We start from the raw sequence: 23,670 nt of genomic DNA, 5'->3' as shown, positions 1-23,670 counted from the left end.
TTCATTCAGCATACTAAATAAGCGCTGTTTCTACCTAGCAGTACAGTTTGGCTGTGTTTTGAAGTCTGCAATTTTTAGTCAATTGTCAATTAAAATGTCCCCAAAAAAATAAATAAATAAAGATAATTGCATTTCTTTGGTATACAATGGGCATGGTGAACAACTGGTTAGCACATCTACATCACAGTCCTGTGGACGGGGTTCAAATCACAGCGTCGCCTGTGTGAAGATTGTATGTTCTCCTCGTGCCTGCGTGGGTTTTCTCCAGGTACTCCGGTTTCCTCCCACATCCCAAAAAAATGCAGGTTAGGTTAATTGAAGACTCTAAATTGTCCCAAGTGTGACTGAAAGTGTGAATGGTTGTTTGTTACTTTGTGCCTTGCAATTGGCTGGCGACCAGTGTACCCTGCGCCTCTCACCCGAAGATAGCGGGGATAGGCTACAGCACGCCCGCGACTCGCGTGAGGATAAACGGTTTTGAAAATGGATGGTATACAATGGAATGTACAACCCCAATTCCAATGAAGTTGGGACATTGTGTTAAACATAAATAAAAACAGAATACAATGATTTGCAAATCATGTTCAACCTATATTTAATTGACTACACTACAAAGATATTTAATGTTCAAACTGATTAACTATTGTTTTTAGCAAATAATCCTTAACTTAGAATTTTATGGCTGCAACACGTTCCAAAAAAACTGGGACAGGTGGCAAAAAAGACTGAGAAAGTTGAGGAATGCTCATCAAACACCTGTTTGGAACATCCCACAGGTGAACAGGCTAATTGGGAACAGGTGGGGGCCATGAGTGGGTATAAAATGAGCTTCCCTGAATTGCTCAGTCATTCACAAGCAAAGATGGGGCGAGGTTCACCCCTTTGTGAGCAAGTCCGTAAGAAAATAGTCGAACAGTTTAAGGCCAATGTTCCTCAACGTACAATTGCAAGGAATTTAGGGATTTCGTCATCTACGGTCCATAATATCATCAAAAGGTTCAGAGAATCGGGAGAAATCACTGGATGTAAGCGGCAAAGGCCGGAAACCGACATTGAATGCCCGTGACCTTCGATCCTTCAGGCGGCACCGCATCAAAAACCGACATCAATGTGTAAAGGATATCACCACATTGGCTCGGGAACACTTCAGAAAACCAATGTCAGTAAATACAGTTCGGCGCTACAGCCGTAAATGCAACTTGAAACTCTACTATGCAAAGCAAAAGCCATTTATCAACAACACCCAGAAACGCCGCCGGCTTCTCTGGGCCCGACCTCATCTAAGATGGACTGATGCAAAGTGGAAAAGTGTTCTGTGGTCCTGAAGAGTCCACATTTCAAATTGTTCTTGGAAATTGTAGACATCGTGTCCTACGAGCTAAAGAGGAAAAGAACCACCCGGAGTGTTATGAACGCAAAGTTCAAAGGCCAGCATCTGTGATGGTATGGGGCTGTGTTAGTGCCAATGGCATGGGTAACTTACATATCTGTGAAGGCACCATTAATGCTGAAAGGTACATACAGGTTTTGGAGAAACATATGCTGCCATCCAAGCAACGTCTTTTTCATGGACGCCCCTGCTTATTTCAGCAAGACAATGCCAAACCACATTCTACACGTGTTACAACAGCGTGGCTCCGTAAAAGAGTCCGGGTACTAGACTGGCCTGCCTGCAGTCCAGACCTGCCTCCCATTGTTCCACATTATGAAGCGTAAAATGCGACAACAGAGACCCCGGATTGTTGAACAGCTCAAGCTGTACATAATGACAATTCACTGTCACCCTATTTGTGTTGCTGCTGCAATCCAGCCTGCACACGTGCGTGAAAACAAGGTCACAGGACACAGGTCAGGCTTTACTAGGGTTTTTCTTGCATACAAAACTTGGAGGCAGCCATCTCTGCCCAATTTCAGGCTGCCTGATGCTCTACAACAGCTGACATCATAAAAAAAGTTAACATTTGACCATCGCTGCACTAAACTGGGTGTCAATTTTAACTGCAATTGCGGTACTATGCAGCGGTGACGTGATGGCGCAGGATCAGAAGCAGTTGAAAGTTCAATCATCAAAGAAAAAGAGCTGCAATTAAAGCATTTTCTTTTTCATACTGCAAAACAGTTGGGCGATTTCATGGATTCTCAAACTCGTAAATACTGTTTGTTTTGCAACAAAGCATGTCTTATTTCTCAGAACAATATTAAGCCTATCTTAGTTCAGTGAGGTAAAAATCAAAAGAATTTGTGGTCATTTCAACCGCTTCAAACCAACCCAGTCGGGGGGCATGGCATGCACACACGTGCGCAAGGTTTGAATGGTACCACCTCTGTCTCACTTTAAGCCAGGAAAAAAGCCTGCTTTACAGTTCCAAAATGCACCATAGTGAGCTAATCTGAACTGGACCTGTGTGGAATTCAATATCATTATATAAGCACATTTGTTTTCATTTTATTGACTCTTACTCACACCACTGTATATTAGAAGAGGCCTTTAGTGAGGTGGAGATACCTTCCGACATGCACTTGACTAAAGGAAACTTTACGTTTTTGTTTCAAGCTCATTTAGTTAATGTTTAGTTTTTTTAATGTTCAATGTGTTCAGATGATGTCCTAAGGTAAAACAAGCAAGTTTAAATAATTCAATACTGATGTTCTGGCCCAGAAATGTAAATGAAGGAATTTGCCAATTTCAAACAGACACTGATACTGAAGGTTAATGAGTAATTAATTTTAAAAGAAACAATACAAATTTGGAATGCACAACTCAGGGGGAACTGGCACTTTAAATTGTCATCCAACGAAGTGCTTTTTTAGAGTGCTCAGCAAAGCAGTTGAGTGCTCAAATTGCCCTGTGGACCAAAATGTGAATGTTAGTACTGGAGACATGCTATATAGTCCGCAATAGTCCTCAGCATTGTTCAGGTGTCCCCTTCCCTTATTTGCATATGTTCAGGAAATCCTACCACTCGGATAATCATCAGAACTAATAGTACAGGGCCGTTAAATGAGAGACAAATGACTTGAATGGCTTCGTGGCTAAAGACCCTCAGCACTGTATTCCAGGACAATCAGATTAGAAGCCTGACAAATTGAAGTGACTTTTATAGATCCAGGATACAAAATATTGGTGCAGCAGTGCCTGCTGGAAGAGAACAGAATTGTGCACAGAGCAGTGGGCATGCCGGTCTCTGGTAAGAACATCAGTATGTTAATTCAGTGGCACTAATACGCTTGACGGCCTAAAGGGGCATTAAAGCAGGGATGACTGAGTGTTAAGCCTAAATCAACAAGCTGAGCCTCCGTAAGCAGGACTCTATCTGTTGGATATCTGGCTTTACTTTAGTTTGCACTCTCCAAAAAAAAAAAAGACACCACATGCATGAAATTGTCCCTGTAGGAGACTCATACAGGACTCTTTAAAATGATCACTGAAGTGGTTGACAGTCCAATCAAAACACAGAAAACCATTAACTTTGTAATCAGATGGAGCGCTGTATCAGAAAAAGTTGGATTTTGCTCTTAAAACTGTAAAAGAAGAGCCATAAACTACGTATTTTCTTTCCTACTGCAAATGTGTCACACCATTTCATGGATTTTCAAACAGGTAAATAATGTTTTTCTCACAACTAAGCATGTCTTATTTCTCAGAAAAAAAGTTTTTAAATGAGCATTACACCCCATGTTTTTGTCTTTTCAGCGATTTCTCATAAAATAAGCAAGGCAAAGTCGCGACAAGAATCCTGAGTTCAGGTGAAACTGCGCAGATAATTACAGGCAGGCCCAAAGTTAGAATTTCTGTTACTGATGAGATGGACTCATTTGTCAAGTCTGACAATTCGACATCTGCTGTAAATTGGCAATCAATGAGCCGGACCACGAGGTACAGCACTACAACATTTTATAAAATGAAAAAAGAGCCTGAAATGTTCTGCCTGTCTGTGAAATGGTTAACCGAATGTATTCAGCGACCATTAAACAGGGCCACAATTAAGTGTTACCACAAAGCCCTTCTGTTATTATTTATTATTTAATATTAAAAAGGGTTCCAGTATTTATAAAATGTGATTTAAGGAAATGAAAAGGTTACGTAACAATAAAATACATGGAAGTACACCACAGAGCCTGTATACAATGGTCAGGATGGTAGCAAGGACCAAGTGCCTTAATTTGGGGATAGAAAAACATTTGCATTTATCTTAAAAAGCTTTGCTTAAATGAGGACACTGATGTTTTGCACAGCATCTCGCATGACATAATGCAAATTGTCTGTCCATCTTTTGGACTAATCATCGTCCATACAAGCAGATCTTTTCAAAAACACATTTTTCTCTGCATTTGGGTCATTTGATCAGATGCAAAAATGTTGTTTTCCTTAAAGACTGAGTTCTAACCAGGGTGAAGACTTTCTAAAAATCCACCTTCAGCGTTTGTCTCTGCACCATTGTTTCTATTCATCAGGACAGAGACTATTTTTCAAACCTTGCTAGTGTGGATAGGGATTTGAATGTGCAGTATATGTGAACATACGTTGGCTTGAGTGAAAAACAGACACCCAGCGTTAATCCCGTGATGATCACTGAACTGCAGCATGTTGAGGTGGGATCCTATGAAGTTTCAGGCAACATTATAGGCATATTTCTCCCAAAGGTTTTGGTCCAATTACCACCGAATTGTGCAAGATCAAGGGCATTTAACTTTTAAGGTTCTATTACATAACTTGTCTGCCATGTTTTTGAAGTTAGTTGTGGCAGCACTTACCATGATTCGGATTATTTCCAGAACATAATTAGGGTTTACATTTTCATGACGATCACAATGGAGACAGTAAAAGATGCCGATAGATCTTATTATAACAGGTCCACTGTACAACTCAAGCCGGTGGTTACCTTTGACCGCACAACAAGAAGATAAACTACTTGGTAAATAGTATCAGAGTAAACAAAACAAAAAACAATCAGTCTATTAGCTGCACGAGAACGAGTGAATCAGTTAAGTACCTCTGGTGCATCCTTACCATCCCCAACGCTCTTAAGTCATTACGCGAACATGTAAACACAGTAAGAAATTAATATTGCTGTGCTTTTACAGTATATACATGCTCATAAACAGGTTGACTGCTGACCTGAGTCAACAAAATGAGCTCCGTTCATACACTCGCACTTTCATGCAGGTAAATTTGTGCAAATCGAGCAGAGTGACAAAACGAGGCCATACACTCTCGCGGACGGTAAAATTGTCAACTGAAGTAAACCAACTGATACTCGCGCATGAATGCACACAGGAGACACGCACAAGACACCGACACAAAGCGACACATGTACTGGCACTCATATAAATACATTGAGTAATTGCACACACGCCATCACAAACAAAGTCATCAGAGCTGAGAGAACCACAAACACACATACACCATGGAGCCTTGATGAGGGACAGTGGAGCTCTACAACAACATGGAGGAGGGAGGCAGCCAGCAGAGCATGAAATTAAAGCCCTGACACCCGGTGTGAGTGTGTGTGCGCGTTTGTAATGAGCTATGCCACTGTTCTGACGCAACCAATCAGAAACCAGAAGTGTTCAACTGAATAAACTGGCAATGAACACATGTAAACATACCCTATAACCCTAACCCTAAACAGCAAAAACATTTTTCACAGTTGTCCATCCGACACCGCCGCCAAGAGTGTTGTGTGCAGAACACAAATCATGGTTTCATTTGGATCATGTTTTGTGTTTCTGACATAAGTGAGCTCAACAGCAGACCCAAATTTTACCCGTTTCATTTTTATGAAGTTATGACGTTCAAAACCCAGTTATTATTATTATTGTTTGGTTAAACAAATGGTACATTCAGTATACCTATGTATATTAAACAACTCATTCACTCGATGTGTCAGCTTTCGGTTTTTCGGCCCTGGGTTCCACATTTTCGGTCAAGAACTTTCATTCCGGTGCATCACTACTGGTTACACTATGGATTGGTCACCGGTCAATCCCAGGACACAACAATTCACACCCACAATCACATCTATTTAGACTTCAACCACATAAAATGCATGATTTTGGAATGTAGAAGGTACTTGTAGAAAACCCCAGAAAACGCAAACTCCACAATGAAAGGGCCGAGCCGAGATTCAAACACAAACCTTTTTGACTATGAGGCAGATGTGCTAACCAAATGTCCCACGGTGCTGTCTTGTTTAGGATTATAATACGTATATCTAGACAGTTCACACTGAAACATACAGTATAGGGGAAAAGCAAAAAAATTCTCTATGGTAGACCCGATAAAGTCATCTTGTTTTTTAGTGACCTTCCACATGGAGAGGAAGGAAGTTTGATAAAATTGTGAATCCATTTAGACTTCCCAAATAAATAACTCATAAGAAAAAACATCTTTGGAACTCTAACACATCCTCTTTTCAAGCCCAGTCAGAGAGATGAGTCATCCTCGTAACAACAGAGATGTGTCAACAAAACTGCTGCAGGTCAAGTCAAGCCTCATATATTTGTAGACCTCCCGTTAACTAAACTGCAACGTGCTGTTCTTGCTTGTTCTCAAATGTATAATCACTGAAAGGTTCAGGCGTAAATACACTAACGTAGGGAAGTACAGTCACATGGTTATTCTTTTCATAAACTGTTGTAAAACAACATTTTACCACACAAAATCTATGTACTTCATTTTCTTTGCCACTGTGCTCTAGAAAACAGCTGAGAAAATCATTCCTGTGAAATATAGTTGTATTTCCCTTCAAAATAAACTCCACTTACTTTCCACAGATAATGCCACAACATTCAGTACTACAAAATATACAGTTTAGTGACGCAAACCCCATGTCTTGCGGATGTTAAAGGATATGCTGCCCCCTTCTGGACTTTTAGTGTGATTCAGTGCCACCATCTACAGGCAAACCACATTGAATGAGATCAGACCATAGCTGACAAATAACATCTCCACTACTACATTGTGGAATAAGGTAAATGAAGGTTCATGGGAATTGCATCGCTATTGTGATCACGCTAACCATCAAACAAATGTAACTTTAGTCGAAACAAACCAGTAGTACTTCAGACATGCAAAGACCAAAGGCATGAAACACCCAACAATACTTACAGGCATATATTCCCTCTTCTTTCTGTAAATACTGTCTTTTTTATGAATGAGTTCTTATATGTTTTACCTCAACGCTGCAAATTGTAAGCTGCCTAACTGATTTTCATTGTTCCCCTGACAGTGAAGTTTTTTTCTATTCTGCTCGAGATAGCCTATTCTGTTTGTGATATTTTCTACTTATGTATTTATTTATTTATAAATAATTTTAAAAATAGATATATTTATTTGTGTTTGTTTATGTATTTTTACAAATGTTTAGTTATCTGTGTTTTGTGCTGCTGGTTGTTAGGCCATAAAAGTCATAAAAGTCAGTTTATCAAAATGTGTTCCTCCATAAAAATGTGTTCCTTGAGTAGATAAAAAGGAAATATAGAAATGTCTACACCTTACCATGTCGAAGGAAATATTGATTGTAAAAAACTTCAAAATACCAGACAGTCACCTTTAGAAACTGCATGTACCCATAAACTGCCAGACAAATTTAAAATTAAATTAAATTAAAAAACAATTCAAAATAGCATAGGCGGCACGGTGCACAACTGGTTAGCACATCTGCCTCACAGTTCTGAGGACCCGGGTTCAAATCCCGGCCTCGCCTGTGTGGAGTTTGCATGTTCTCCCTGTGCCTGCGTGGGTTTTCTCCGGGCACTCCGGTTTCCTCCCACACATTGTATGGCATAATATTGACTGGACTATATCTACAATTCGTCGTGCTTTGATCATGTGGTTTGGAAAACTTGATAAATTAAATTTTTTAAAAATCATGCTAATTAATATTGCAAGACCAGATGTTCTTCTGTTTAAGAAAAAACAATCTCCTAAAAGTGAATTTCATCCTTTTCCATGTAAGCCTATCTCCTGCATCCTCCTCTCGAACACCAACTGCCTTCATGTCTTCCCTCATGACATCCATCAACCTTCTCTTTGGTCTTCCTCTTGCTCTCTTGCCTGGCATCTCCATCCTCATCATCCTTCTACCAATATACTCACTATTTCTCCTCTGGATGTGTCCAAACCATTGAAATCTGCTCTCTCTAACTTTGTCTGCAAAACATCGAACCTTGGCTGTCCCTCTGATGAGCTCATTTCTAATTTTATCCAACCTGGTCACTCGGAGACCGAACCTCAACATCTTCAATTCCGCCACCTCCAGCTCTGCTTCCTGTTGTCTCTTCAGTGCCACTGTCTCTAATCCATACATCATGTCTGGCCTCACCACTGTTTCATAAACTTTGCCCTTTATCTTAGCAGAGACTCTTCTGCCACATAACACACCTGACACCTTCCTCCACCCGTTCCAACCTGCTTGGACCCGTTTCTTCACTTCCTGACCACACTCACCATTGCTCTAGATGGTTGACCCCAAGTATTTAAAGTATCACCACTGCAAACAGGAAGGGCCTCAGGGCTGATCCCTGATGCAGTCCCACCTCCACCTTAAATTTGTCTGTCACACCTACAGCACACCTCACCACTGTTCTGCTGCCCTCGTACATGTCCTGTATTATTCTAACATACTTCTCTGCCACTCCAGACTTCCGCATGCAGTGCCACAGTTCCTCTCTTGGTACTCTGTCATAGACTTTCTCTTACAAAGACACAATGTAGCTCCTTTTGACCTTCTCTGTACTTTTCCATCAATATCCTCAAGGTAAATAATGCATCTGTGGTACTCTTTCTAGGCATGAAACCATACTGTTGCTCGCAAATACACACTTCTGTCCTGAGTCTAGGTTCCACTACTCTTTCCCATTGTGTGGCTCATCAACTTTATTCCTCTATAGTTCCCACAGCTCTGCACATCACCCTTGTTCTTAAAAATGGGCACCAGCACACCTTTCCTCCATTCCTCAGGCATCTCCTCCTGTCCACCGAGAGCCTGTCTCACCTCTTCCCGAAAAGCCGCACAACACTCGTCCTGTCTCAGCTTCCACCACATGGTCCTCTGCTCTGCCTTTGTCTTCCTAATCTTCCTCCCCACCACCCTCCTATGCCGTCTCACCACACTCTCCCGTACCACTACCTTACAGTCAGTAACCTCCTTCAGATTACATCGTCTGCACAAGATGTAATCCACCTGCGTGCTTCTACCTATAGGTCACCCTATGTTCCTGCCTCTTCTGGAAAAAAGTGTTCACTCCAGCCATTTGCATCCTTTTTGCAAAGTCTACCACCATCTGTCCCTCCAAGTTCCTTTCCTGGATGCCGTACTTACCCATTACTTCTTCATCACCCCTATTTCCTTCACCAACATGTCCATTACAATCGGCACCAATCACGACTCTCTCTCTGTCTGGGATGCTCAGAACTACTTTGTCTAGCTCCTTCCAGAATTTCTCTTTCACCTCTAGGTTCCATCCTACCTGTGGGGCATAGCCACTAATCACATTATACATAACACCCTCAATTTCAAGTTTCAGCCTCATCACTCGATCTGATACTCTTTCACCTCCAAGACATTCTTAGCCAACTCTTCTTTTAAAATAACCCCGACTCCATTTCTCTTCCCATCTACACCATGGTAAAATAATTTAAACCCTGCTCCTAAACTTCGAGCCTTACTGCCTTTCCACTTGGACTCCTGGACACACAATATATCAACTTTTCTCCTAATCATCATGTCAACCAACTCCCAAGATTTTCCTGTCATAGTCCCAACATTCAAAGTCCCCACATTCAGTTCTAGGCTCTGTGCTTTCCTCTTCTCTTCTCTTTCTGCCGAAGAACCCGTTTTCCACCTCTTCTTCGACTTCGACCCACAGTGGCTGAATTTCCACCGTTCCACCCGGGCCACGACCGATCCGGTATGGAATTCTTTGGATGAACGCTCATATTTATTTGGCAAAGTTTTAAGCCGGATGCCCTTCCTGACGCAACCCTCTGCATTTATCCGGGCTTGGGACCGGCCTACAGTTTGTACTGTCTTGTGCCCCCCATAGGGCGGCACTGCCAATTAATTGATCTAATTAGATAAAAATAAAGTTTGTAAAATGTGCAGATCTGGTTAAATAAATATCATTTTTTCACAATAACCAAGTAGACTTACAGGATTTTGCAAAATACTGTAGCTCTTCACACATGCACAAACAAGAAAAATAATGGCGATTATCATTACCATTCAATTCATCACTTGGATAATTAGAAACCGTAACTTTAATTTTCCAATGTCATTTGTCTTCAAATAACTGACGTTTTCATACACGCAACAACATTATATAATGTACATATAACTTAGAATAAATCACATCATCATGTTTTCCGCTTACCTACACACCTGCTTAGGTTATATCAACAATACCACTTACAAAGATAATAACGCGTGGTTTTGTTTGGCGCTGTCAGAGAGTTAATGGTTTGTAGTTGCGAAGAACTGCCCTGGATTTGTCTAATGGTATTTTCATGACATTATTTCTCTACACGAGAGGAGGCAGATCAGCGTCATTTGTGTCAAAGCAGAAGGACGTTTTCCGCTCATAAATACAGCAGCCAAGGACGTGACACCGATACATCATCGCCCACCACTGTCAAGTTAATGGCAGTTTGACAAACCAAAAGCGGAAGTAAGAAACTATCGATTTCAAACTAAAACAAACATCCAATGAAGTATACTTATTCAAATCAATCCTTGAAAAAAATACATAGACACACGAAACGATAAGTTTTGTGCCAAGTTAGCCGATAGTCAAACCTGAGAATAACTCTTTTGTTTTAGTTACACTTCAGGCGCTCAACGCTTTTACTTTTAAGATACTTAGCGGAAGATGGATATTAAATGGAGTTGTGAACCTATACCTTTTAGTAATATAGCATTTCAAATAATCCCACCTTCCAATTGCTACTTACCGTTCCGGTTACACACCATAACATAAAGGGGTCGATGATGGACAAATCAATTCTATTGTCATGCTAACATTTAACAACTAGGACAGGAAACTGTGGCAGTATATCGACACTTAAGAAACGATATTGTGTTTTTGGCTTTAGTAGACGGTTATCAAGCAACCAAACAAACACAACAACATTTGGATATTTCGCACATGCATTTGTTATTCGAGCGGGCAAAACATGCACACTTTACCTTTTGCCGCACAGTCAGCACAATACTTGTTCTCGTCCTCTCTCAGCAGTTTCGACAGAATGGCCTGATGCCGCTCATTCAGTTTCTGGGCTTTTTCTCTTTCAGAACGCGTCGTCATGGCGGCTCAAGTGTGGACGTTAGTCCGTTGATGTGGACAGCCGAGGAATATGACCGACAGGACAACAGGTTGCTCTTAAAAGGCTTGTGTCATGCCCGTGAAGCTCAGCCTCACTGTTGGTGCACTGCTAGCATCCAACCTGCTAACAAAGGGCAGCATCCCTGCTGCCTTCACGATCGTCGGATATTTTAACGACCCAGGTGGACGCACAACCTTTCGGCTCCCATTTTAAATTAAATGAGAGAAAGCAACACTATTTCATCAAAACATAAGGTTTATTTTTAAAATGGGAAAAAAGTAAATCAAAGAGTGCTACGCGATTACAACAATGATATAGTGATCTATCAGGTGATGAGGTCAGGTTTAAAGATGCTGATGAAGGTGCCTTGTTATTGCACACTTGTGCTACGGACAAGCCAAATAAAAGGCCACGACTGTAAGTTGTGTACTGTCTCCGAAATATATGCACGACTCATAAAAAGTTAGAGTTATTCAGGCTTTTGTTTCAAACTTCGGGATGAACCTAAAATGCATTACAGGTTAACTTAATTTGACCTCCTCTAAACTACTGAATGCACATGTCCGACTATTCAGTGTTTCAAGTCCTTCTTGCACAACTTGCGTTTCTCTGACAAAGTTGAAATGCAAAATTCACAACTTCCCCCTGAGAGAATCAAGACTCGCAATGGCAAGGTACTGTTGATGAATTGTTAGGCGTCGTCTTGGTCTCACGATGTCAAAAGGGGAACTGCTTGATGAAGAGGACTGTTTAAATACCACTTCTAATTTAACCAGAAAATGTATTGGTTGCTTCATGTTTTAAAAAAAACAAAAAATGATTTTGCATTTGCCGTGCAGTCAATAAATTGCTTTGAAGTCATCTCTCTGAAACTCGCAACCCCTGTAGGGTGCATTTTTGAATGGTATAAGATGGGGATGCTGTGATATAAAACACTGATTTTGTTTGTTGTCAGATGCAGCATTTTTCAGCAGTCAATCCATTTTAGAGGGAATTGCTTACATAGTAGTTTCAAAACAGCTGTAGAAAACACTGGAAATCATTACACGATCTATTCCACCCATTTGGCAGCACAGCGGTCTGCCTCATACAGTTGGGGTTGGAATCGCAGGGTTTGCATGTTTATCCCATTCCAAAAATCATCCATTTTAGGTTAACGAAAGACTCTGAACTGAATGTTTGTCGATGTGCCCTGCAACTAACTGACAACCGGTCTAGGGTGTACAACATTGCCTCTCACCCAAAGTCAGCTGGAATGGGCTCATGCTCGACGAAGACAAGCAGTAAATTGAGTGATAACGAGGAAGAAACAACCAGTTGGGCCTCCAAATTGGGTTACAGTCAAATGTAACTTTACTTCTTTATAACAGTGACAAACAGCAGAATGAATCAAATGCTAAAACACAGCTGCACAACGTGCTGTAGTACAGGCAAGGAAATAATGAAACTATTCATTTAAACACAAGTAAAGGTAGTTTCTAACAGCAGAGGTACACGAGCACAGAATTTCATTTTTAGAAAGTACCGTACTGTAGATCATAGTACATATAACGAGTCATAAGTACGCGTGTCACATCAGCTATATTAAAAAAAGATAGACAATACAAAATTGATAAGACAGAAGTGGTTGCGATAGAATCTCAAGTGAAATGATTGTGCACGTTTCACAGCATACAAATTCACAATCTGCTTAAAACAGTTTAAACACATGACTCAACACCTAAAGACATCACATTGAGCACCTTTAAGATGGCAGCAAAATGAGAGTCCTCGCTCACACCATATGTTGCCCATGAATGAAAATGCTAATTAAATCAATGGGAACAGTATCACGTGTAGTAACTTCAGCAAAAGTACTTGACAAACTGTCCTCAAGGCAATAGTACCGTTGGTTACCACCAGAGGGCAGCAAGAGATTATTGTGGGTCGACAGTCTAAACATCACTTTAGTGTCATCATGTCTGTTGTTGGATTTAAAAAACAAAAAATTGGAACAATATTCTATGTTAATTTGCTGAATATTTAGTTCATAATCTATATAAAAAAGTGGGGCTCTCTCCAGCATGACTTTACAGGAAGTTAGAAATAAATTATGTAAAACGTTAAGCACCATATAACGTTCAGAATGTACTATTTTGCATGTATAAAAATAAAATAAAATAACAGGAGCCTCATCGTGCCTATCTGAAAATACTATATTTAGCAATGAAACACTATGCTTTTAGAGCAATCAGGCATTTAGAGTAGATAAAGTAGTTTTTTTTAACTTTCAAAGTGACCCAATAATATTTCTCGTACAATCGTCTGCTTCTTTATTCAGAGAGCAGGCTCAACAAACAAGGCGCTTACCGTACTTCAAATCCATAGCCGATACACGAGCCTTTCACAGTATCCTATAAATTAATCACCACTCATTTAAATGAAAAAAAAAACATTCATGCGTAATAGAACAGTCTTTTGTTGCTGTTTTTACGATATTTCTTTTCTTTTTCTTTTAGAAGTTGTATATAAGTCACAAACAGAGTAGAAAGCTAACCAAAGACTATCTACAGCAAATGCAGTAGCTGACAAAGGTTGCTTGATTTGCTTTGTGCCAGCTAAAAAAAAAAAAAACGTGGCAATCAGCTTCAGTTTGTAAAAAAATGTGCACTACATTATTTCAGAACAACCTTAACAATAACTGCCTTTAGATGGCAATGAAATGTCGAGGAAGGAAAACTAACATAAATACGTAATCAAATTATTTGTTATTGTGGTCACTGTAGTATTGGTATTAGGGATTTGGTTAATTTAAAATACTTGGGGATAAATAGTTTGTTCATTCACTGTGTCAACATATTCCGCTTCCCTAAATGCGACAATGTAGCACTAGGTTAGTAGTTAGTGTGGAAAAACTGGCCAGACTCCTTCATTCCAAGGGTTAATGTTTGACATGTTGGTCAGAAAAACAAATGTTAACATCTGTGAGTAGCACAAACAACAAAACCTCCTCACCCATGGTGTTAATGTTCACATTTGATTGTGACATAGACTGTGTTGTGAGACCTTTTTCTTTACATATGTTAAAAGTACCTGTCTCAAAAATGTACCCTGGTATAATTATAATATGGCACATGACATATGGCTGTCAAGTTCTTATTTGAGGTCTGTAGATAGCATTGGTCTAAATAAAATAAAGAAATGTACGTCAGGAACGAAGAAACATAAGTATCACATTGATTGGAATGTTTGTATGTATATTGGCACACATCTGTCAATACTGTAGACTGGACATGAATTATAATGGTGAAAACCAAACTTTTTAGAACATTAGCCAACTCGTGTCCTTATCTACTTCAATGACTCAGATGAGTGTTCCAACAGCAGCGACATCAACAGTGTACAAAGGTCAAAAGGTCTGACAAGGAATACAAAAAATAACTTGCATGAGTTCACAGGACTGACTCGATGGCTTCCGGTACGGCTTCTGAAGCTTTGGTTTTGTGCATAACAAGAGGTGAGGTCTCCTCCTGCGCCTGGATGTTGGCCACCGTCTCCACCCGCACCTCAGAAAGCTCCTCTCCCTCCTCCATCTCCCCCTCCTGCTGCTGCTGCTTTTTCATCTGCTGGTTGATGTGATGCAGGATTCCAGCACCCAGAGCATCACCTTCCACATTGACCATGGTGGTTGTGCGATCCCTACACACAAATGATACAAAGTAAACATTATCTTCCCAAAACAGGACTATGTTTTTCAACAGCATTTCCCACCGCATGGGTGACACAATAAAAGTATCCATTTCCATCCATTTTTTTTACCGCTTATCCTCACTAGGGTCACGGGCGTGCTGGGCTATCTTCGGGCGATAGGCGAGGTACACCCTGAACTGGTCGCTAGCCAATCACAGGGCACATGGAAACAACCATTCGCACTCACGTTTACACCTACGGTCAATTTAGAGTCTCCAATTAACCTAGCATGCATGTTTTGGGGATGTGGGAGGAAACCGGAGTAAAACCTACACAGACTTGGGGAGAACATGCAAACTCCACACAGGCAAGGCCGGATTTGAACCCGGGTCCTCAGAACTGTGAGGCAGATGTGCCACCAGTATCCATCCATCCATTTTCTTAGCCGCTTCTCCTCACTAGGGTCGCGGGCGTGCTGGAGCCTATTCCAGTCGTCATCGGGCAGGAGGCGGGGTACACCCTGAACTGGTTGCCAGCCAATCGCAGGGCCCTTAGAAACAAACAACCATTCGCACTCACAGTCATGCCTACGGGCAATTTAGAGTCTCCAATTAATGCATGTTTTTGGGATGTGGGAGGAAACCGGAGTGCCCGGAGAAAACCCACGCAGGCACGGGGAGAACATGCAAACTCCACACAGGCGGGGACGGGGATTGAACCCCGCACCTCAGAACTGTGAGGCTGACGCTCTAACCAGTCGTCCACCGTGCCGCCGGCCACCAGTATCCATTTCATACAATTTAACCTGCTGTTACACCACACTGAGCTGAGGTTCCAGTTTATCTCCTGTCCTGCAGCTTCTTCTAATGGAAATGTTTTACACCTTTGTGTTTGAAAGGTTTTGCATTCGGACTTCAATCTTGTCAAAACAATTCCAGTTCACATGGACCTTAGGGAGGTGAAAAAACATAGTGTCAACAATTTTGTCTAACAGCTATAATTTGAGATGTGTCTCTTCAAATGTCACTACAAACAAACAAGAATGTCTTTTGAAGTATCTTTTGTTTACCTTTCATCTGTAAATCTGTGATATGTGAACAAAGACGTTTAATAGTGTAATGTGCACTGTGCTGTGAAGCAAAAACCTCTCGTCCACTATTGTTTTTGTTGCGATATCCATATATTAATGCTGAACACTTAACCGCACATACACGCACCCTCAGTGTTTTTAAATATTTTCAGCATTTACACGTTACACTCACAATGAGACCCATTTTCAAATGTGCGTGCTTTAAAGGAGACATAATGCATTTAAATGTCTGTGACATGCTTTCGTCAAAAATACCCCAAGGATTAAGAATTATAGTACACATTACGTACCCTATTTCATGCCTTGCTGAAATTAGCCCCTTTGGGAGAGCTCATCATGTAAGTGACCTACTGGACACCCTGCCTCATATACTGCTGGCCAGTATGGATTATTATGTCATAATGGTAGAGTTATAGGATTGAACAGGCAAGCAAGCATCTTCTAGCAAAGCCTGGTGTGGAAAAAAGCAAGCGCCCCTTGAGACAATCAATCTTTTTTACTGAGAGAGAGAGAAACTCAGTGTGGGTGTACTCCAGAGACCCATTTGTATACAAGCGATTCAGAAGTAAATTTTTCAAAATACTGTCGATCCGCTTTAAGACTCCAAAAACCCTGTTATCATGTACGCAAATGGCCAAAGTGACCGTGTTTTATCTACCTTCCGTTCAAAACCATCCTCTTAGTTTGGATTCCCATGCCGAAGTCGATGTGAGTTCACCAACTTTACTCACACGATCCAGTCAACAGCCAGCATGAGAGACAGATCATTGGTCGGCAGCCCGATGGCCTCCAGGATGATGGCAATGGTGATGATGCCGCCAGCTGGGATTCCTGCAGCCCCGACGCTGGAGGCCGTGGCTGTCACCCTAGAAACAAAAATCCATACCATAATTCATAGAGGAAGAGAGAATGGGCGGCACGGTGGCCGACTGGTTAGAGCAGGGGTGGCCAACTAGTCAGAGACTAAGAGCCACTTTTTTTTCTCTGTTACTGCAAAGAGCCACATACACGGGTACACATGAACATCATCTTTTAATCATGTATGCACGCATACACAGACCTCTGCTCAGCCAGATCTAATGAAAAGAACCACACCAACATGATATCATCAGTAATTTTCAACAGTTAACATTGTGTGCACTGTCTCACACACACAAACTCTCAGTTCAAGCAAGTCCACAAACAATAATAGAATAATTTTCAATAACATCTTTCTCTTACTATGCTGCTTAGTGAGACTTCTGGCATTCCTTATCTTGAACAATCCTCTTCAAATCTGGCTTGTATTCTGTTGTTGCCACTCTAAGCAATTCTTTCAAATGAGTGTCAGTCTGAACAGATCGATGCTTTGATTTCACATGTTTCAGGGTAGAAAACACAGACTCGCAGACGTACGTTGACCCAAACATGGACAGTATCTTAAGCGCAGCTCGTTTGATGTTGGGGTATTTTTCAATTGGCACACTTTTCCAGAACTCAACGGTCCCTTCCCTTAAAACAGCTTTCAGTTGATCCTCCTCACAAAGGTCGATCATCTCCAACTCAGCCGCAGCCTCATCTGTGACGAGCGGGGCTTTCAAACAGTCTGGCTTCCAAGCCAGCTGATATGATGCAAGCGTTACGGTCTTCGAGTGTTTTGTAAATTTTTTGAAAAACTGCACCTGCTTTTCTGCCTTGCTTTTCAAAGCGACCAACTTGTTCTTGCGAAGTTCAGTCCCTTTTGGAAATTCCTGTTCGATGTTAGGGTGGAGTGAGCTGAGGTGACGCTGATGATTTGAAGCTTTGAAATGCGCTAATGCTGCGTGACATATAAGGCAGATCGGCTTGCCATTACGTTTAACAAAAAAATATAAACTCTCCCACTCTGGCAAAAACGTCCTGTGTTCTTCTTCATATTTTCGTTTGGCTGTGCTTTTTTTCCCTGCCATTTCAAGAGGTAACTTGACGGAAATTGTTTACAACACAAATGATGTCACACCAAAGATTCTCTCGTCGCTCGTTTGACGTCACTCAAACAGGCTTACATGGTCAGTGTGCCATCTAGCTGTAGGGGGAGTGAATGACAGCGCCAGCCAAGCATTTTTGACGCATGTCATGTGACAGGTCCTGAAGAGCCGCATGAAACTAGTTAAAGAGCCGCATGAGGCTCGCGAGCCGCGGGCTGGCCAGGCCAGGATTAGCACATCCACCTCACAGTTCTGAGGACCAGGGTTCAATCCCTGGCCCCGCCTGTGTGGAGTTTGCATGTTCTCCCCGTGCCTGCGTGGGTTTTCTCCGGGCACTCCGGTTTCCTCCCACATCCCAAAAACATGCCTGAATTGGAGACTCTAAATTGCCCGTAGGCATGACTGTGAGTGCAAATGGTTGTTTGTTCCTATGTGCCCTGCGATTGGCTGGCAACCAGTTCAGGGTGTACCCCGCCTCCTGCCCGATGACAGCTGGGATAGGCTCCAGCACGCCCGCGACCCTAGTGAGGAGAAGCGGCTCAGAAAATGGATGGATGGATGGAAGAGAGAATGTTTCTACAGTAAAGTGGTCACCCGCTATATCAGGGTTCAATCTTCACGCCGCCGCTATATGGCAGGTTTTTGTGGGAGGGGTAAAACAATTTTTTTAAGACGTGTTTTTATTTTACTGGGTCTCTACATCATGGATTTTCACCTACCGAGGGTGGGTCTGAAACATATCACCTGAGATAAACGGGTTCACTCCACACTACTACTTTACGTTACTGGTAGATAGCCAAAGGTTTTTTTTGTATTTCTTCTGCTCTGACCGCAATACATGCCAGTAACCTGGTGCACGTTTAACGCGCATCTCTGGCTTTATACCCTGCTGCTGAATCTATGCATAATTTCATTCAATATTACCGTCCTTCAACTTGCTAGGGTAATTGCTTGTGGCAGATAATGTGAGGATAATTAAGAAAATGTTATTAATTCAGGCTATTGCTAGCACAACATTTTGAACTTTGTGCAGTGCACTCACAATATAGTTAAGATCTGCCCGGCGTTAAGATCGTGGTTGTTGAGCTGAGCGATGAAGACAGCAGCTATGCACTGGAATATGGCCGCCCCGTCCATGTTCACTGTGGCACCAATGGGGAGAATGAAGCGGCTGATCCGCTTGTCCACGCCGTTGTTCTCCTCCACGCACTTTATCATGGAGGGAAGAGTCGCTGAGCTGTGAGAGATTTTGCATCAAGTATAAAAAACCTCAACGGTGATTTTTTATTTTTTATTTGTTTTATTATTATCAATAAAATGTACAGAATTTATAGGCTATGAAAAGGTTGGCCTTTTGGGTCACATGAACATACAGAAACAGGAACTAATTATTGAATGATTTTGCCTTGAATTCAGCTGAAGTCAGTTTTGATAAAAAAGACCTACAATATATCATTTTATAATTCTCAAGCAGCTGCAACTCCCCAGACTTTGAAAAATACAGCTATTCAGACACCTAGAAGTACAGCGTTTTCATTGCACTGAGGATTTTAGTGCTACAAGAAAATAGAGTTATACCTGGAGCAGGTGGCGAAGGCAGTCGTGAAGGGCGTAATGAGGCCTGACAGGAAACTGAAGGGGTTCTTGCGCGTGAAGCCGAAGTAGATGAGTGGCAGGACGATGCCCCCCGTGGATAATGTGCCCCAGGATGGAAGCAAATATGTATTTTCCCAGACTTGTGACCAGTAGAACCACATCCTCCATCTCCACAATCTTACTGCCCACCAGGAACACAATGCCAAAAGGGATATACCTGGGAAGATAGTGGAGGATGGGTTCAGTTTCTAAAAATATCTTGACAGAGGTCTTAATTTCTCTATACAGCGCCTTTGACTTTATGTACCTAAAAATTTTTAAAAATACCACCACTTAGGTACGTTAAAAGCCTCTTGTGTAAGCACTCACCACATGATCCAGGACACCAGCACCATGGTTGCCTCATTGAAAGCGTTGAAGAATCGGATAAGCTCCTCGCCCTCGTCGCCAAGCTTCCTCAGTGCCACACCGAAGACCATCGCGAATAACACTAAACCAAGGATGTTCATGCCATCATTTTCTGTCCCAAAGGGCACCTAAAGAGACAACGTGGGGAGATTATGGAGAGGTGAGCTATGATTCTGAATTGCAATTAGTTAAAAGCTAAAAATTGAAAATCTGTCTCACCCTAAACTATGCGCATACAGTGGTTATAGAAAGTCAAGTCAACCATATCAAAATAACAGGTTTATCTCATAATGATTTGATTTTATTTTTTTAATGATGTGATACTGTAAACTGTTTGTATACATGTGCACATAAAAACAAAGAATGGATGGATGGGGACTCATTGTTTGTTTTTATTGTTAAGTTTTATACAGTTGAAAACAGTTACTGTACTTGTATCTCTTACACGGCAATAAATTACGCAAAAGATAATCTTTTTTTCTTCTTCTTAGTTTTCCATTCTTCAGTATGGGCAATAAATCTAGCGTGGAACAGCCTCCACTATAGTTTTCAGTCTAATACTGTTGATGAGTCATGTGAAAGATTATGTTTATTTAACTACTGAATACAGTCGTTTATGTAACATGTGTTCATGATTGTGCACATTGTAGATGCATGGTGTTGATGCGTCGCTGATTATTCTTTGTCTCTGTTGTCACAGACCAAATTATTAATGAAGCAATCCAAATGGACTGGTGTGTGTGTGTGTGTGTGTGTGTGTGTGTTTGTGTGTGTGTTCTTTAACTCTGTTGACATTTATTATAACTGTCACCAAAAAAAAATAATCTTCTTGGAAAAAAAAATAAGCAGGAGATCGGGTAAACAAAAAAAAAAAAAAAAAAACATGAATAAGCAGGGGATCAGGGAAGAATACAGCAAATAAGTGGTATTGGTCAATCAGCGAATGCAGAACCACCATTTAAATCGTGATGTAGAAAATTATTCATTTGTTTGATACCTCGGAAGTAGAATGAACGGATTTTACTCTCGATCTATTAATTAACTACACGTTACTTAACTATCAATTTATGCAACACAATTTGAAGTGCTTTGACACCATTATGTGGCATTTATAGGCAATTACGACCCCGTTTTAAGAGACTCGTCATTTGCGCAGTGCCGATCTCCCACAAATAGAGAGGCTTCACTGTGTAAGCCTTAAAAGCAGCAATCCCCACCGCCACTTGTGGGCCGCACAGAAAGGAGAAAATTTGACCCGTAGCACCTCCACCGACTTTTATTTAAAAAAATGGCTACCACTCCCTCAAGTTACTATTTGACTTTTCTAGTCTTATAACAACCCATTCTACAGCAGGGGTTTATACATATCAGCAATATATGGGCATACACATGAACACATGAACACACATACACACACACACACACACACGCACACACACATTGTCAAAGCAAACAGGGCTTCACGCATTCACTTTTTAATCTTACTACTTGCAAATGCCTGTAAGTGTCAGAATCAGAATCAGAATCAGAATCATCTTTATTTGCCAAGTATGTCCAAAACACACAAGGAATTTGTCTCCGGTAGTTGGAGCCGCTCTAGTACAACAGACAGTCAATTTACAGAACACTTTGGAGACATAAAGACATTGACAAAAAACAACAACAAACAACAATTGTGCAAAAAGATGCAGAGTCCTCAGTTCGAATGGCTAATATCGCAATAGTCCGGTGCAATGACCATTGTGCAAAGGGCACTGAGACTTCAAGGAGTGTATGCGGTTTAAAGTGACGAGTACTGCGATAATCTGGGACAATGGTTGTGCAAATGTTACAGATACTCCTCAATCAGTGTGCAAATGGAGCAGATACTACTCTGGCATGAGTGGCCACTATATGCAAATAGTGCAGCACGGCGAGACAACTACAGTGAGTGCACGAGTAATACATAATACAGAAATGTGACAACGAACTCAAGTCAAAAAATTGCCAGCTTGTTGTAATGGAATTGTAAGTTAGCTGTTCAAGAAGTTGATTGCAAGAGGGAAGAAGCTGTTGGAATGTCTACTAGTTCTAGTTTGCATTGATCGGTAGCGCCTACCTGAGGGAAGGAGCTGGAAGAGCTGCATGTAAGTGTAAGAAAATGTGGCGGTCAAGGTTTTTATTACCTTTTGATAGCGGGTGGTCCCATTGCTGTCATTGCCTGAAGCAACTATCTTGTAGTCGGTGGAATACTGCGTCACAAAGAGGAAGAAAACTTGCTGTCATATATATATATAATTTTTTTTATTATTCTAGTAAAGAAATGTAGTCATTAACATGATTACTTAATGGCTTGATATTACATGAACTTGCCAAAACTATGTTTGGTTATTGAATGAAGTGTAATGTTTCTACCTTTCCATTCTGGTAATGTTTAAATCATGTACTGTATACAGCAAACCGAATGTGTTTTACGCTGTACGTAAAGAAACCTTTACCTTTAAAATAACGGTTTCAAAAAATGTTGAAGTTCTGTTGTTGTGTACTTTAGGAATGACAAATGTCTGTGGACCAGACACCTTGGCTTTCATGTTGTGTCACCGCAGGAATTGGAAAGTTTGTGTGTTCAATAATTGTAATTACGTTCGTTACCAAACACAAAAACGATCATACATCCATTCATTTTCCGTACCGCTTATCCTCACTAGGGTCGCGGGCGTTTTACAGCATATTAGTTGTGTGTTTATAGAGCAAAGAAAGACTATAATAATACTATCTGCATGTTATTGCTGTGCCTCTCTGCTTGCTTGGTTTAATCCACAATTGGATGTGCATTGAGATGTGGACGGTGTGGAAGGAATTGCACTCACTGACCTGGCTGCACTTTGAAACTCATTCACCTCTCCCCAGTTATCGCCGGTTTGTTTGCGGGACTTTATGCGCTGATATGCGTGTATGCGTTCATTTGATGGGTGCTCCATCTTGCACCCCATCTTCCATCCCGTTAGCTAAAATACAGACCATATCTTATTTCTATTTTATAGTCGAATAGAGCAGACATAATAATTCTAGGAAGTGGGCCGCGTTCAAAAGCAATGAGGCGAGGTGGGTTGCTAGGCTGGCTCAAATGGAATGATTTTGCCATGGAAACGGCTGGTGGGGACAAGCCAAGGAGTCCTCATTAAGAGTCATTGTGAGACCGAGCACACCAGTAAGGATTTACAGCAACATTAAATGAACATGAAGTAGTATCGGTGGTGTCAGAGAAATCAATTCTGCTGAATAATCCGTACATGAGACAGGTGTTAGTGAAAAACGGGTGACCCGTGCACGACAGTGCGGCACTCACAGAGCGGAAAGCGGCAGCCACCAAATTCGACGGGAATAAGTTCCTGTAAAAGATAAAGAAATTAGCCTTACAAAAAATGTCAGCTTTGATGCAAACTCAAGTAACTCAATATTGAAAGAGCCTTCCATAATCTAATTGTTTTTAACTCATCCATTGAAAGTTGTATTTACTCATTGGCTCTTTTACAGGGATGGTTCATCATGTCCACTGCTCCTCATATTCCCTGACAAAGCAATTTTTCTGGCACTGTTCTGGTGCTAGATGTTAACAAAGACAATGTATCTCTAAAAGGTTTACACATTACTTG

General features: G+C 41.2%; 2 protein-coding genes across 3 annotated transcripts in view; both read right to left on the bottom strand.

Moving 5' to 3' along the window:
• LOC133485363 (stromal membrane-associated protein 1-like) overlaps positions 1-11,520 on the bottom strand; it is a 76,405-nt gene extending 64,885 nt beyond the window's left edge. For both annotated transcript variants that reach the window (XM_061788927.1, XM_061788928.1), the window contains exon 1: positions 11,190-11,520. In XM_061788927.1, the coding sequence (XP_061644911.1) occupies positions 11,190-11,307 (118 nt within the window). In that variant the 5' untranslated portion in view covers positions 11,308-11,520. The remainder of the gene's footprint in view (positions 1-11,189) is intronic.
• Positions 11,521-12,656: 1,136 nt separating this feature from the next.
• Positions 12,657-23,670, bottom strand: part of slc1a4 (solute carrier family 1 member 4) — a 15,390-nt gene continuing 4,376 nt past the window's right edge. Inside the window, 8 exon segments of the mRNA XM_061788926.1 lie at positions 12,657-15,004; positions 16,817-16,951; positions 19,074-19,268; positions 19,610-19,719; positions 19,721-19,844; positions 19,997-20,163; positions 22,201-22,266; positions 23,364-23,406. Coding sequence (XP_061644910.1) covers positions 14,758-15,004; positions 16,817-16,951; positions 19,074-19,268; positions 19,610-19,719; positions 19,721-19,844; positions 19,997-20,163; positions 22,201-22,266; positions 23,364-23,406 — 1,087 coding nt within the window. The 3' untranslated portion in view covers positions 12,657-14,757.

The sequence above is a fragment of the Phyllopteryx taeniolatus genome, chromosome 11 (genome assembly GCF_024500385.1).
Source record: "Phyllopteryx taeniolatus isolate TA_2022b chromosome 11, UOR_Ptae_1.2, whole genome shotgun sequence".
Taxonomy (NCBI): domain Eukaryota; kingdom Metazoa; phylum Chordata; class Actinopteri; order Syngnathiformes; family Syngnathidae; genus Phyllopteryx; species Phyllopteryx taeniolatus.
The sequence above is the reverse complement of the archived record's forward strand: the minus strand, read 5'-3'. Positions and strand labels throughout refer to the sequence as shown.